The 17347-nt window shown below is 43.0% G+C and overlaps 1 protein-coding gene across 1 annotated transcript; it reads right to left on the reverse strand.

The window, feature by feature from the left end:
• Positions 1 to 14677: 14677 nt before the first annotated feature.
• LOC306915075 (galanin receptor 2a) lies at positions 14678 to 16012 on the reverse strand (the record flags this gene model as incomplete). Its single annotated transcript, XM_079492320.1, has 1 exon — positions 14678 to 16012. One exon carries the CDS (start codon positions 16010 to 16012, stop codon positions 14678 to 14680), a length of 1335 nt encoding a protein of 444 aa, XP_079348446.1.
• Positions 16013 to 17347: the final 1335 nt, after the last annotated feature.

Genomic DNA, 17347 nt, shown 5'->3' on the forward strand with positions numbered 1-17347 from the left:
GGAACCCCAAATTTGGGGTCATCTGTACCAATTCATTCTCATAGTGATTTTTGGGAAGGTATACATCCCTAGTGCTAGGAAATGCGTGATAGCAATGCATCTGTGGTAGCTTTCTGTGTGTTATCACTCCATTTATAACCACATGCCAAAACACAATGTTCAAAATCCGAATTAATTCTACTTCAAACTGAGGGTTCTCTCTTATTATTGATCTTATCTCTTTGAAAAATGGTTGGGATACAGCATCAGACTATATATGTCTCCGGAAAGTTGTTAAAATTAGCACATCTAGAAATGTTATCTATTACAGGTGACAACATAGTGACTATATATATATATATATATTACATGAGACGTACTTTTGTTTTAATTTTAAAAGTTGAATTCTAACTAACTAAATATTTAAAACCACCTTAGAACATAAATTCAAATGAAATGTTTTATGAAATTCCATAAACTAAATATAGTGCAAGTGTAGTGTATAAGTAATGCATAATATAACTTTCCGTTTACCATTACATACAGTAATATAACCTTTTAGTCCATTTTACACTACTAGTACTACAGTATCTGTACTATACTAAACCTAGAAAGGTTGTTTCATATTAAGTTGTTTATTCGTATTTGGGGACAATTTTTACTTGGTTGCCCAAACTCTGGAAATTTGCATAATTCAAAATGGCCACTGAACACTATGGCTTTTTTCTTTTTGCATTTTCATATGTGTAGAATGCATTCCTGAAGCTATTTTGTTTTATATCAGGTCAATCTCATATGTTAAAGGTCAGGTCAAGCATGACCTTTGAGAGAACAACAAATAGAAGGTTCATGTCAATAACATCACTGGTAGGCTATTTGTAATAATAATAGTATGACATAAACTATGGTATTTATCTTTTGCAACTACATTCAATATATGTAAGCTTCAAATCAGGCCTGGCCCGATCACCCTCCTGATTGGCAGCATTATCTTACCCAAATCCTGGGCTACCTCATCCTCAAAAGTATCCTCTTTATCGACATCACTCCTCATCTGTAGCTTGATTGCCAGGTCACCCTTTCGTGACATCGGCCGACCTTTCAAGTTGAGCTTGGTGGTCTTGTATAATATGAGCCCTCAACATGTGGGGCAACAGATTGCTACATTGTGACACCCAACTCACCCAGCACATCAGAGTAGCCTGGGAAGTGTTTTGTGCTCTGATCTTGTCCATACAATGCTCCTGTACTTTAATAGTATAAAGTACAGTATAAAGTTTATACTGTATGTCCACCCGATACACACCAACAAGTTGAATCACTTATAGCATGTGTTTGTGTATCACTGCTGTGGCTCAGGAGGTAGAGCAGGTCGTCCAATGATCCATGGGTCGGCGGTTCGAATCCCGGCTCCTCCTGTCTACATGTCGAAGTGTCCTTGGGCAAGACACTGAACCCCAAATTGCTCCCGATGTGCTGGTTGGTACCTTGCATGGCTTCCGCCGCCATCGGTGTATGAATGTGTGTGTGAATGGGTGAATGTAATGCACAATCTATGTAAAGCACCTTGGATAAAGGCGCTATATAAATGCACCATTTACCATTTACACCCTGCATCAGGGACATGAAATCATGGTGATGTCTGCCTCATCATGAACAAATGCAGTATTATATCCATCGTCAACACTGAAGGTGTGCATGCTCACCAGCCTCTGCTTAATGTTCTTAAGGTTTAATGAAAGTACTGCCATTCTTAGCCCACCAACTCTAATGGCCTTGTGAGCCTCCTTTAAAATGTATAATTCAGTCGATGTACTTGCTATAGAATCTCTGAATGTATAAGATATTGAGTTTATGTTCCCTTTAAATCTCCACAGTTAATATATTATCTCTGCTTCCTATTCTACCAAGGCACACGTGCCTTGCTCTATTAGACCATAAGATGCAATTATATTGTTTGCAGACGAGCTAATAAATTGTTTATGTTCCTTATACATTCCTGGGGTCCTTTTCTATTTTCACAGGCTGTTGGTTGTGCAGCTTAAACCACATTGAGCTAGAATTCTGTGAATAATACATTGTCGATGTGTTGAGTTGAGTGAGTTTCCACAAATTGATTTATGTAAGCTACGTTTATTTGTATAGCACATTTCCACAACAAACCAATTAAAAGTGCATCACACAACATTAAAGGAGCAGATCACCCATCTAAAACCTTTTCGTCATACATTTTCGTCCACACCTCATTAAAAGATGGCACACTTTTCGTCTGGAAAATGGAAATGTGGATACAATATAAAAAAGTTATTAACTATACCTATAGTTATTTAGTGCAGCAAAAGGAATGAATAAAAAAAACCTCAAAAGGAATCGTCAAACAAAAAAGTTGAAAAGACGCTTTGATTTAAAAAGAACAGAGTCGTAGCAGGCTGTACGTTTTATGGGGGTTTGCTCCAGATATGTGGTGCATGCCTAGAGCCCAAAGATGCCCAAAGAAAGTCAAGGCACTCTTCTATGAAAAAATGTAAAGTCCTGTCCTGCAAGTACAGCCTTTGGCAATAAAATGCCTTTATGTTGGCATATACTATATGCCAACATAAAGGCATTTTATTTTTCATGGAACTTACTTGACTTTCTTGTGAAATGCTTTGATGAAACCCAGGCAATCAGCACCTTCCAGATAACCTTCATGCTATCAGCCAAGCAGTACCCCCCCAGTACCCCCTTATTTAAACATTAATCAGCCCAAGTGAGATGGTTTGAATTTAATTATAATTATAAATGATAAGTAGTCCTGCCATACAGTATTTTACATATAAACCCCAGAGTTTCTATTCTGGGATATATATATATATATATAGGAGGGGCCCTGACAGGAGACAACCCACAGAGCCTAGTAGTCCCTCCATGCGCCAGAAGTGTACCTCCCAGCCCTGGCAGAGTAGTTCTGGAGTAGTTCCAACGGATTGTGTGCCCCTGGTTTTTCCCTAGTGGGACTGATTGAGGGTAGCTACTGGGACGTAAGTCGGGACTTGATCACTCCCGGCTGGGTCGCCTGAGTGAGGGGTATGATGTTGAGAGACCCGAAATATATATTTTTCGGGTATATATATATATATATATATATATATATATATATATTATATATATATATAGATATATACACACACACACACAACAAAATGATGAATTAATAATAATTACAATATCAGCAAGTTAAATTCATTGTTCAATAGTACTTTATAAATTGACTATATAACTTGTTGCTAAGAAACTACACTGTATAAACTGGTTCTCTCAAGTGGACAGCTGCAGAGCTAAGAGCACTTCATCGCCTTGGTGATACAGTGCATTTAAGATGTTCCAATCAGCTGTGAGCTGTCTGCACACAGTGGTGGAAAGTAATTAAGTACATTTACTTAAGTACTGTACTTTTGAGGTATTTGTACTTTACTTGAGTAATTCCAATTTCCAGTACTTTTACTTCTACTCCACTACATCTCAGAGGCAAATATTGTACTTTTACTTCACTACATTTATTTGAAAACTTTAGTTAGTTTGCAGATTTTGATTATTACAAAATATACAGTAACCACTTCAGCCCTATACATTTCAGCCATTTGAAAAGATTTTCAAGTAGAAACGGGACATTCTGCATAATGAGTACTTTTACTTTTGGTACTTTAAGTACATTTTGATGGCTGCCAATACTTTTGTAGCCTACTTTTAATCAAGTACATGTTTATAGAGAGATGACTTCCGCACACCCGGTAGGTTTGGAGCAGGTGCGATGATGACGAGGCATATACAATGTTGAAGGAGGGACAACCGCACACCGCCACTTACTGGTTTCAGAGATTTTTATTAAAGCAAAGCAACGTTTCGGTCTTGCGACCTTCCTCAGGCTTGAGGAAGGTCAAGCCTGAGGAAGGTCGCAAGACCGAAACGTTGCTTTGCTTTAATAAAAATCTCTGAAACCAGTAAGTGGCGGTGTGCGGGTGTCCCTCCTTCAACAATCAAGTACATGTTGAATTCCAGACTTTTACTTGTAACGGAGTATTTCTATATGTAACGGAGTGTTCCGCAAATATGGGTCCCATATTTTATAGAAGGCATCTGTTGTGGAGTGTAGCAGGCAGGTTAAGAATTCCAACGGCATGCACTGCATGATTATTTTGTGCCAATCTTTCTTTGTTGGTGGTTTCTCATTAATCCAAGACAACAGAATATTTTTCCTAGCAGCATAAAGTAAGAGATTAAACAGACGCGTATGGAACTTGTTAACAATTTTATCATCAGGCAGCCCAAGAATCAAACACATAGGGTCGGGTTCAAACTCCATATTGAAAATCTCATTCAACTGCTGCACGATAGCCAACCAATATCGTTTAATCCTATGACATGACCATATACAATTATACAGTGAATATAATTTCCCTCTTCAGAATTACACTTAAAGGGGCATTCCACTCATTTTCAACATTTTACTATGTCATTAATATACCTTAGAGCTGTTGTGTGGTAATAATAAAAAAGTCCCCCCGATTCTGTGTTTCCTAGAACTAGAGGTCTGAAAAAAATCATTAACATGGTGAAACGCATCTTGATTGTATTGTTTGCATACTTACAGTTCTAGGAAACACAGAATGGGGGGACTTTTTATTATTTCCACACAACAGCTCTAAGGTATATTAATGACATAGTAAAATGTTGAAAATGGGTGGTTTTCCCCTTTAAGACAAATATTCGAGCTATACTGACCCTAGGGGACACGGAGAGAACATGCAAGCTCCACACAGAAAGGCCCTTTCGCCAAGCGGGTATGGACGTTGATGCTGCAGAGGAGAGATCACGCCCCCAGCGCCCCCAGTAGGAATCGAACCCGGGACCTTCTAGCTGTGAGGTGACAGCACTGCTGACTGCCACCGTGCCCTCCAGATCTGCTACTTTTGCTTGTGTGTGACACTGTAGTATGATCAAGTAGTAAGGCAAATAGAAAATGAATAAAATCCGCACTTCCAGTTGAGTAAGAGTCTTTGTTTAATGATGATAGTGCTCCGCAGCAGCAGTCATACCAGACAGACAAACGCGTTTCGGCGCGCAGGCCTTCGTCAGTGTCAAAATGCGCCGAAACGCGTTTGTCTGTCTGGTATGACTGCTGCTGCGGAGCACTATCATCATTAAACAAAGACTCTTACTCATTTTCTGTTCATTTTGAATCTGCACCCAGCACACGCCTGAAACTTTATAAAACTGTCTGAGTAGAGCGGGCCTTTTCCCTTCAAGTAGTAAGGCATTGCCCAGGCGGTGGCGTAACCGTCTGGGCACCCGACTGGTAATCCAGTCGCAGTGTGCCGCGGGTTCGACTCCCGAGCCCGACACGGCCTTTACTGCATGTCTTCCCCCATCTCTCTCCCGTTTCCTGTCAGCCTACTGTCTGTCCCTTCAAAAACCAAAAAAAAAAAAAAAAAAAAGTAGTAAGGCATTCATTTACAAAAAGACAAAAAGTTAGAATATGGAGATAAGAGGTTCCTGCAGTGCCCGACAATGACGTCATGGGGTTGATGGGGTGACAGCTGACTACATGAGACACTTTTAACACACAGAAAGAAAAGTTTGCTAGAAGCAAAGTACAGCCAAGGTTTGGTCACCTTAACGCATCTTGGCTCTATTGTAAGCCAATGAATCACCATTCTTGAAGAAGCTGGCATTTGTGTGAGCAGATGGACACCAGACGTTTTCAGTTTTCAATGTGCTTCTTAATTCGTGACGCTCCATATGTGCTTGGCCGACAACCCGGTATCTGTACAAAATCTGTTGTGTCAATCACACATTATCATTGTAATATACTAGAATTTCGCGGGCCTTTGGCCCGCTCATCCCAGAGTTGCGTTGCCCCGCGTTGCGATACAGAAGTCCACAGATACAGAAGTCCACAGTGACACGCGTTGTATGCAGCTGTTTTGTGTTGCAGCGCGTGCGCGCGTGTGCGTGTAGTGTTGTTGGTGTTGTTCTTATCCATATATGCGCCTCGGTTCGTCCCGTTTGTTCCACGCCAGGTGTTGATTTTGTCTGTGCTTGTTTTCATAGACGTGGCAACAAATTAGCAACAGTAGCCAATGGGAAAAAAGGATGCAGTGTTGCCAGGTCCGCGAGTTTTAAGCGTGTTGTAGTGTGTGTGAGCAGGGCTCGACGCTTAGCATTGTGCCAAGTAGCACGCAAATTATTTTAGGAGCACGATGAAAAGTTATGAAATAATGTGTTTGAGGGCCCTCCTATCCTATATACAGCTTTAGTCCCCACACGTCTCAATATTTGCCATTGACAATGAACAGAGAAATTAGGTCAAAATTCCGCAAAATATGACGTAAATTCAAATATATTATTATATATATATGTTTTGTAATTTAATTTGTTTTGTTTTGAATACTTTACTTATAAAAAAACCTGGCAACCCGCACCCCGCGGTCATTTTCCGCTAACCTGAGCGGGGCTCCCCAGCCTGCTGGAGGGGGTCACATCATCCCATGCACCCTCGAGAGGAAAAAAAAGGAAAATAAATGCAGCCTTGAGCCACCAATGTGGTCTTGTGGAGCTTGATCACCTCCTCCTCCTCCTTTCCCCAAATTGCCAATCCCAATAAATCCAAAAGTAGCCTAGTGTGAATACTTCCACAGCCTAATTACTAAAGGATGAACTATCAGTCTTCTCCAAAATCTTGACAACGCATTGTAAAGAGACAGGAGCCGTGTGTGTCACACCAAAAGTGGTGACCTATAGAATCCTGTACATATAAGCATCACGCAATCGTCACCCCTACACAGCTGTCATTCATTAATGGTCTTGACTTGATTGCCTATGCGTTAAAGTTATATAGGGTGAAAAGCGTGAAATGCACAGGCTCATCTTACATCGCTGCTGGCTGCCACTGCCACTCTCTCTCTCTCGCTCTCTTGTCTCTCCTCCCTCGCTGGGGTGTGTGGGGGGGGGGGGATTAGTTGCGCTGCCTTCGACAGTGCTATACTTCTCCAGCAGCGGTGCAGAACCGAGAGAGTGACACATTCTTTTGGATGTAAACTGCGCAACTTTTAGCTTTAAAGATCGGATTCTGTAGTCGCACCGGTGCTACAAAGTGAATTGTACAACTTGCACGGTGATATTTTAAGTCGCAAATGCGAGTACGTAGTCGCACTGTCGAGCCCTGTGTAGTGTAGTGCAATTTGCGCTGCATCGCGCGGCGATCCAAATTCCCCCCCCGCGCGCGCACGCACGCACGCACACACACACACACACTGTACGTAGCTGTTTGTTGTTGGTGTTGTTGTTCGTATCCATATATGCGCCTCGGGTCGTCCCGCTTGTAGCACGCCAGGTGTCGACGCGGTCGTGTTTGCATGATTTGAACTGTCCAAGTTAGAGTCAGTGTGTGCGGTGTGTAATTCTTCTTCTTCTTTTGGTATGTGCAGAGCCATGTCTTTTCTAAGGCTCTGGGTATGTGTGTGTGGGTCACGTGGTGGGCTTTGAGCGTATTGCCAGGTCCGCGTATTGTAAGCGAGTGGTAGTGTGTGTAAGTAGCGTGTTGAATGGCATTTTTTCTGTGCTTGTTTTCATAGACGTGGCAACAAATTAGGCGGGGGTGTCGGTGCTTGTGGCGTGTTTGTGTTTATTATTGATATTGGTATTGTTTGTGAGTCTGGACGGGAGCCGGCTTTAGTGGCAGTGCAATGACAATTTTTACGCGGGTGGTGTTGAGTGTGGGCGTGCGGCGCGACATGAGGAGATAGCCGTGGATCGACGCGGAGGGTAAGTCTGTGACGTCTTAGTGTGTTGTTGCAGTGTGTGTTGCTCCTGCTTCGGCTTCGGCACCCAGCGTGTCAGTGGCGTAGTAGCTGGTGACTTTGGGTATTGGGTTGCGTACATGTTTTCAATTGTATAATAGATACAACTATAAAAAACGTTTTATAAAACCTTATAATTTACTGGCCTTTGGCTTGATTCAGAACTTTAATTTAAATGCCACCTACATAACATTGTTTGGAAAATCTCAGTACTGGTGTTCTTTACCTGAGGGATTTCTTTACCTTTGCCTGTGGGAGATCCACAGTAAGATGACAGCAGCACTGGTTACAGTTTACTCTTAAATGTATTCATTTTAACTATCCACAGTATCTGAAACAGTATATGGAACCTTTCACCTCTGAACATCAACTGAGACAAGATTTGTTCCAAATCTAAAGCAGTTGGTAAAACATCCTTTACGTTTAAACTCCCTCTGACTGGAACAATGTACCTGCTCATATTCGGTCAATAGCATATTTTTATTTGTTTAAAACTGCTCTGTCCTCTCACCTTGAGATTAGCTGTTCATGTTTTGACATTATAACAGATCTATTAACAAATGATCCATTTATATCATATATGTCAAACTCAAGGCCCGGGGGCCAAATCAGGCCCGTGGATGAATTATCTTTGGCCCGCGGGATGATATTTAATTAGTATTAGAACTGGCCCTCTGGTATATTGCACAGACCACCATAATACTACAAGTCCGACAATTCACTGCGAGTGCATTGGCACATATCACATACTATGAAATCAGTGCTTGGTGAGGATCATAGAACAGGAAACTGAGCTTAATAATAAATGCATTTTCAGTTTTAAATGCATTTACTTTTTTGCTGTTTGCCTGGGACGTCCTCATGACCGCGTGTTGAAACACAGTCCGGCCCTCGACCTCGACCGATTTCTTTATTTTGGCCCACTGTGTATTTGAGTTTGACATCCCTGATTTATATCATATGTGCTCTGTGTATTGCCATTTTTGTCTCCACCAGGCCGAAGGCATGGGAAGAGAGTATGTTTTGCTGTCCGTCCGTCCGTCCGTCCTTCCGTCCGTCCGTTACCAGCTAATCTCCGGCACCGTTAACCCGGTCGATGCCAAACTTTGCACACACACTCCCTGGATGCCAATGATGAACCTCTGCCCCACATTTTCCAGAACGGCCTGTTATAGCGCCACCATGAGGCAGCTTTTCACATTTTTTACCTAAAACTGCACCGATCTGCGTGAAACGTTGCATGCACACTCCCTAGAGGCCAAGGACAAATCTTTGACCTGCATTTTCCGCATCTGCCTTTTATAGCGCCACCAGGAGGCCGACTTTTGTAAAACACATTTTTGATATTACTCCTCCAGATTCTGTCCAAAAATCTCACAAATCGTTACACAGTATCTCTATGGTCATGTGCTCAAGTCGGATCTGTCCGATATTTCATATTCCATCCAAATTGGCTATAATTGGCTTTCACAGTTTGCAAGATTGCCCCGTTTTGAACAAAAGCCTCAAATCATGAACGCAGCATGCAATTTACGTGAAATCTTTCACACATTTTCTTACTAGGCTGAGGAATATATCCCACCCTTTTCACATTGGCCTGTTATAGCGCCACCAACAGGTTGATTTTTGTAAAACACATTTTTGGAACAAAATGCCTCAAATCATCCAATTGGCGTCACCAGGCACTCCGCATTTCCTCAACAAAATGAAGAAAATTGTTGCAAAAAACTAACAAACAAAAAAACATGTTTATATTACTCCTAAACATTTTGCCAAACATCTCACACAGTCCTATCCTCCTGGTGGAGACATGTGCCCAGAAGGGCACTTTTTCTAGTTGCAGTTTTTTAGTTTTTTTAGTTTTGTTTCAACTGTCTGTGAAATATTGTCTAATTATTATATTTTGCACACATCCCACAAGATACAATTACATTTATTTAATTGTTATTTATTTGTGATACAAAATGGAAGAAGTTAGTGCAGGTGCTTCACTGTTTTCCTGTCCCAAATGTCTTTCAGCTCAGTATTTTAATTTACATTACTAGAGGTGCCCATTAGGCACTGGCTTACTTGGAATGATGCAAGTTGGAAATGCATGCCCCACTCAGTTATTATGCCTGTGTCTTTTTTATGCCTATATATGGAGTTATTTGTCAGGCATGTCCAAATATGGGGTCTATGCTATGCAGATGCAGGTCAGAACATCACTGTGATGTCAGAACAGGCCAGATCCATATAGAGATCTAGGGGTGATCAATTGGCTAATTTGGGCCCTGTCTAGAGCCTGGGCAGAGGCTTTTGTGCTGATTCTGGACAACGGTGTATCCCACCGACTCGAGGCTGGGCACTGCACTGGGGCGAACGGTTATTGAGTTACATGGATTACAGACGTACATACACACGTATACATGGCCCCACCCCCCAATGGGCACGTGATCAGGTGTGATCATAGAGTAATAAAAGGATAGAAGCCGAACCAGAGCGACACCAACAGTTGGTGTCCAAATGCGGAAGTGCAACCGAGCGCTCAATGTTAAACCCGAGCTGCACAGGGTTTCCACAGGCACAATGCAGGGGTCCGCCTGCATTCTCACCTCTGACCAGTAGGGCTGAGTGCTTCAACACTGGAGAGCCTCCCTGGGGGCTTGGGTGTGATCAATTGGCTAATAAAGGGCGAGGTTGCGCAATGATGTGATGTTGGGGGGTGATCAGGTGTGATCAATTGGCTCAGGCGAGGCCTGTTCTGACATCATTGTGATGTCAGAACAGGCCAGCTCCATAGAGATCTAGGGGTGATCTGGATTTGGGCCCTGTCCGGAGCCTGGGCAGAGGCTTTTTCTGCTGGTTCTGGACAAGTTGGACAACCGGTATAGCCTGGGGTCCACCTATGCTTTCTATGGCATAGGCAGCTCCCGGCAGGATCTGCCGGGAGAATCTAAACGCAGCTGCGCGACATGAGACTCATTAATTAGAGCGACAGAGAGAGAGAGGAGTGTGTGTGTGTGTACGTGTGTGCGTTATTTAACAAAGGTGCAGACGATCAGAAATCAGCAGAGAGTGATCGACGTTTGCGCTACTCTATGCCGAATTGAAGTGGTCTCCATCCCAGACTTTTTTTTTCTTCTCCCTGGAAATAAAAACGTCTGGGTTTCTGAGGCTAGACACCCGGGGACCGACAGACTCGACACCGGGCACCGCACTCCCTGTGGTGGCTCAGGGAAGAGTGGCTGGATGGTAACCGCAAGGTTGCCAGTTCGAACCCGGGCTCCCCCAGAGTTAGGTGACATTCACACCAGAAAGCTTTACTGCGATTAAAACGAATCCTGCTGCGCATTGTCAGAAACTGTACTTCGTTTGGCAGGTGTGAAGCCTCATTCGAATCCTAATGCGCAGCAAAGAACCGCATTCTACTTCAACCAAAAACGGGGGTTTCGCTTCGCTTCCAATCGCACTTGATTTCGAAACGGTGCAGGTGGGAATGCAATCCGCAGAAAATAAAGGAAATGAAGCAAACAATGTGGCGGGTGAGGAGCTGAACACAGTTGGAGACGGAGAAGGCATATTTTACGCAGCGCAAAGATGTCCCGTTACCGTGGATAGACGTGGTCGAATGAGGCGACTGAAGCCCTGATCGAAATGAGGACGAGTACATTAATCAATTGCTTAAGGAAACACATAAAAACACTGCAGTGTATTATAGCCTACAGAATATTCTGTCTGTCTGTGCGTGCCGTAAACATGGAGTGCTGTCACTGTGTGGGGACTGGGGACTTTCATCTCGATAAACTTGTAAACATTTTGCGCTGCTGTCAGTTATATCATTGTGCGCTCAGCGCTGTTCCGTCCATGCCCAAAAGAACAGTGCGTGGCTGCGTGCGTAGAGAGCAAGGGGCCAGTGAGGCTATTCAACGTTGAGGCGCTCGGCCCTAGTGGTAGGAGGAGGGACTACAGGCGGACCCGTGGATTCATGACCGGGAAACCCCGTGCAGCTGGGCTTTAACATTGAGCGCTCGGTTGCACTTCCGCATTTGACCACCAAAATGTGGTGGTCAAAGGCGTTTTTAACATTCAGATGACATACAAAAACAAAAAACAACAGCCATCTATCTATCTATCTATCTATCTATCCATCTCCATCCTCCATCCATCCGTGACCAGGCCCCTGTGATATAACAGACAGCAGCGCAAAATGTTTACAAGGAAAACAGAGAGATTGGGGGGGGGGGGGGGGGGGGGGGGGGCACGGCACGACACATGCACGTTATGAGTATAATTTGAAATTTTGATCACCATAGATTTCACTGTGTAGGCTATAGTTTATGAATGGAACACATTGATAAAGGTCCCCCTGCTGCGTTTCCAATAGCTGCGGATGACAGTGTGAAGGCAAACCGCAGCAAATTAAATATGCAAGAAGTCCCAATTCTCCTCCCATTCGCATCGAGTCTACCGAAGTATTAGGTGGGAATGTGACCTTAGTGTCGAAGTGTCCTTGAGCAAGCACTGAACCCCTAATTGCTCCAGATGGTTTCTTCCGGCATCAATGAATGTGTGTGAATGAGTGAATGTAATGGACAATCTATATGTAAAGCACCTTGGATATGGCGCTATATGCACCATTTACCATTAGATACATTGGATGGATGGATGGATTAAATTCAATTCAATTTTATTAAAGTGTCAAATCACAAGTTGTCTCAAGACACTTTACAAACCAACAAAGACCCACCCAGAGCAAGCAATATTGTGACAGTGTTAACGAAAAACTCCCCTTTAGGAAGAAACGTCAGGCAGAACCCGACTCTAAGGTGGGGGGGGGGGGGGGGGGGGTAATAGGACGAAAGAATAGAAGAGAGATGGACAGGGAAAGAGATACAGGCAAATACAAGTAGTAGCAATAACAATAATAATGAATGAATTAGTGTAGGATAATATAATGAATGAAATAGTGTAATAATATAATATGGTATAGCAATGTTGTCGGATAATAATAATATATAATGTTATGAGAATAATTAAGATATAGTGTTTTGGTAATATGATGGTGGTAATATGGTATAGCAGTGCATGGCCGTGCACTGTGAGGGGGCCGGGTCCACGGTCACAGGGGCCTGCGGTCACGGATGGATGGAGGATGGAGATGGATAGATAGATAGATAGATAGATGGCTGTTGTTTTTTGTTTTTGTATGTCATCTGAATGTTAAAAACGCCTTTGACTACTGTAATTACAAGATAGTGTATACTGTAATCATAAGGCTGATACTTTGACTGCAGCATAGATTAAGGCAAGACATAAGACAAAGACACAATATTGCATGTCTGGGTGACTCATTCAGTTGCATGCACAAAAATAATTTGATCTGTCCAACATTCGATTGCCTCACCTTTTCCTTTCTCGCTTCGTTCACATATACAGAAAGATATTTCAATAATATTTTAGTGTATAGCAGGCAGCCTTTTCTTATATTTTTTTTACGTTTGCTGTGTTTGGTTAGTGTTGTGTGCTCTCCTTGTATTGCCAAGTATCCATATAGTCTCAACCGGCCAACCTCTCTGAATAAAGAGTTGGAACCAGAAACGTTCTATCTCTAAACTCTGACTCCATGTAGAAATGTACAAAAATAATAATAATAAATAAAACGTAAGAAATTAAGTGAAAATAGCTGATCTCCAAGCTCACCAGTCGCATTGCATTGCATGCATTCATTATGAGCTTGCAGATCAGCTATTTTCACTATTGCTGCTTAATTCATAATGTAGCCTATATTTTGTATAAGTTTGAGGAGAGACATGACATTTCTCATTTGGAAATGTTTTGGGAACCACTCATTTGAATGAATGAGTTACCAGGCTTTATACTGTTGTTCATAAGACAGAAACGTGGGGTTAAAGGTGCGCTGTGCGTCACAATGAGTGCTGTAGGTACACCTACACCTATATGGCTCATCAAGGATTAATTGCTTAATTAATTTCGACTCTGTCATGTTTCAATCCAAACCAATTAGAGCCAGTACTTAATTATAGGCCCTGCAGTGGGTAATAAACAGTGACAATAAACCCATATAGGACGTATTTGTTATTTATAGTGTGTTTATTCATTAATCCATATTATGTCAGCCTCTAGTCTATAGTGGATAATAGGCCAATCAGTCGCTGTCTTGTCGTTTCCCACCCATTACATTTTTAATTAATCACTGATAGAAATGTATGAAGGAACCTCACAGAAGTCATATGGTAAGAGATGCAGTCAAGCAGAGTATTTTATAATTAACTAATTTGTCATACATTTAGGCTAAAATCTTAATGACCATTATGGCCGTTTTTACACAAACACTTTTACAAATTAACATTTATTGCACATAAGGTAGGCTTGTGAAGTACATTTTCAACAAATGATGTTGCAAAGTATGAAACAATTAGGCTAAGTTAACTCGACATAAGCACATGCTGACGGTATAGCTTTAATTATTACATTTCTGATTTTGTCGACAGTAAAAAAAAATACATAACTTACATTCAGGAGAATAGTAAACGTTTTTTCCTCACAAAATTGCCTACTTGCCATGTCGCCTAAACAACTGTCATTCTTCTGGCAACTAGCACTTCATGGCTGTAGGTTTCTTTTCCCTTTTTACCTCCTTTATGATGAATTCCTTCTATATAGAAGTGTCTATTTGTACGTCTCTAAATGTTTTTGATGATTTGAACATGGTGGACCCTAATGGAAACAAGTGTAATGCTTAATTGGGTCGTCCACTCACAGTTAACAGCCTTTGTATTGAGTTTGTTCTTGAAATGTACTGTAATTCTGCAAACTGTTAATAAATTCTTCAATCAATCAATCAATCAAGGTACATTTCAGTCAAACACAGTTTCACACACAGTCACGGCTGATAAGCTTTTACTTTTAATCAGCCTGCTTCCTACATTGACATAAATGTTGGACGTGCTTGTATTGTCGTTCTCGACGTCGTCTTTCTCCGATTGCGCACGGCGGCGAGACATCTTTTTACGCACGGAGCTCTTCACGGACGAGCTGCGGGACAAACTGAAGACGGAGGACAGTTTCCCGCGGTAGCTTTTCCGGAACCTTTTGGCAGACCTGCAGAGGTTTCCCACAAAACAGTAGCACAGTGGGTTAAGCGCGGAGTTGGTGAGACCCAGCCATTGCGCAAAAGGTCTCCCGTGGAGAAGCCACTCGTATCGGGCATGACCCGAGTCCGTTTCATCCCCTGTCTCTGTGTCTAGCGAGTCTGGCATATTAAAGTCTATCCCGATGTCCACAGCATAAAGCGGTATCCAGGACAGCGTAAAAAGCACCACCAGTGCCAGCACCATTATGGCGATCCTTTTGCGTATCCTCACTCGAGAGACAACCTGTGCAATTGCACTCCTGCTGCTCGCGTCGCTCAGTTTGTCGCCCGACCCCCACAGCTTCCACCCGGTCAGGAAACAAATAACCAGATTGAACAGCACGGGGAAGCAGTACAGCGAGCAGAAGAGCAGGATGTTGTACCCCTGGCGCAGTTTGACTTCGTTCCAGCTCTCCACGCACACGGTCACCATGTGCGCGCCGTCGCTGGGCTCGGGCAGCAGCGAGAAAGTCCGCGTGGTGTTCATGAACAGGAGTGGCAGGCAGAGACCCGACGACACGGCCCACACCAGGCAGATCATGCACAGTATCCTTCGCCCGGTGAAGAAGGAGCGCGCGTGGAGAGGGTTGTGCACGCTGTAGTAGCGGTTCAGGCTGATCACGGCCAGGCTCAGCACGCTGGCGGACACCGAGACCGCCTGGACGAACGGAACGGCGCGGCACAGAACGTCGCCGAACACCCAGGCGCTGTAGACCTGGTGGCCCAGGTTGACGGGCATGCACACGCACACCACCATCATGTCGCACACGGCCAGGTTGACCAGCAGCCGGCGGGTCGCCGACGCCCCGGACAAACGGTTCCTCTTTCGGGTGAGAACCACGAGTGCCATGATGTTCCCTCCGAGCCCCGTGATGAAAGACAGGGTGTACATGACGACCAGTACGATGGTGCCCGGCTCGTGTCCCGAAAACAAAACGTCCACCGCAAAAGGGTTGGTGTTAAAGAAACTCCAGTTGCGGTGGTTTTCGTGGTGAGGTTCCCAAAGTGAGTGGTTCGAAAGCAAATGTCCAAATGGTGGATAAAAATGTGTGAGATTCATCTCTTCATGCTCTTGCTGCCTGTCACATTGCTTGCGCTCTGAGAAGTGTCCATTGAGAGGCTGCAGGTGTCGACGCGACGCAGAGCAATGCGCTCTGGAGTGTGAGCACTGAGCAGTGACAGGGAAGATCTCAGCCACATCTAGGGGCTAGCGCCTGTCCGAGATAGATTAAGTTTTCCAATCCAAGCCTAGAGGCTATTCTATTGTAAAACAGAGAAAAAAATATGTTTTGGCCAAGTCCCACACCCCAGTCCCCACTCCCCTTTGTTTGATGTTTTGTGCGCAAAACCGCAAATCAGTTGTCCAATCGTCGTTATAGTGACGTGACGAGTGATGAGCTGAGTAGGCTAGAGCACAATTCATACCAAGACCGTCATTTTTTCCATCTCACTTCTGCATGAAGGTCCAAAGCAGATACACTTCGCATTATACATACCAAAAGTAAAGTAGACTAGAATTCTTTATTTTTATGATCAGTACTTTATTTTTACAAATAAACAGAAAAAACAAACACAAGCAACAACAACAGCAACAACAGAATGTATATGCATGGACAGTAGACTAGAATTCTAATCACGGGCCATGATTGTATTGCTTATAATTGTGTAGCCTATATTTAATGACTGGAGTTTTATGTTTCCCTATCAGGAACTGTTCACAGGACATTGTACAAGTGAAGACATTTATATACTATATTGATATTAGGGGTGGGACGATATGGGTACCTCACGATACGATATATATCGCGATATTAGGCCCTCGATAACGATAATATCACGATATTCGAGATATTGCGATATTTGCGATATATCGATATATTGTATGAAATTTCATCAACGATATATCATGATATCTGCAACTACAAAATACTTGGAACTGAAAAAATTCTATTTTCGTGCTCGGACACAAGGAGGGACACACACATACTGTAGCTGTCTATAGTGGTTGCACCACTCAAACACTAAATTAATACTCAATAAACTCCCCCTTTGCCTCATCATAATACCTCACAAACACCACCAACTGACCATTATCACTGGTATCATCATAATGCCTCACAAACACCACCAACTGACCATTATCACTGGTGTCAGTGGACTTGTCCACTGCAGGGGAAATGCATTCTGCATTTTGTATTCCCACAAAGCTGTTTGGACAAATCACCATCCAGTAATTCAGTACTTCTGGTTGCTGTGGAATCTGATAGTGGGATTTGCTTTATTTTAGCTTTTAAAAAAAATAATAATATTGATATTTTAATAATCAATATCGATTATTTATCGCGGGAGGACGTATCGATATATATCGCCATATCGATATTTCAGCACACCCCTA

This window comes from Electrona antarctica, assembly GCF_951216825.1.
Source record: "Electrona antarctica genome assembly, chromosome: 22".
Lineage (NCBI taxonomy): Eukaryota > Metazoa > Chordata > Actinopteri > Myctophiformes > Myctophidae > Electrona > Electrona antarctica.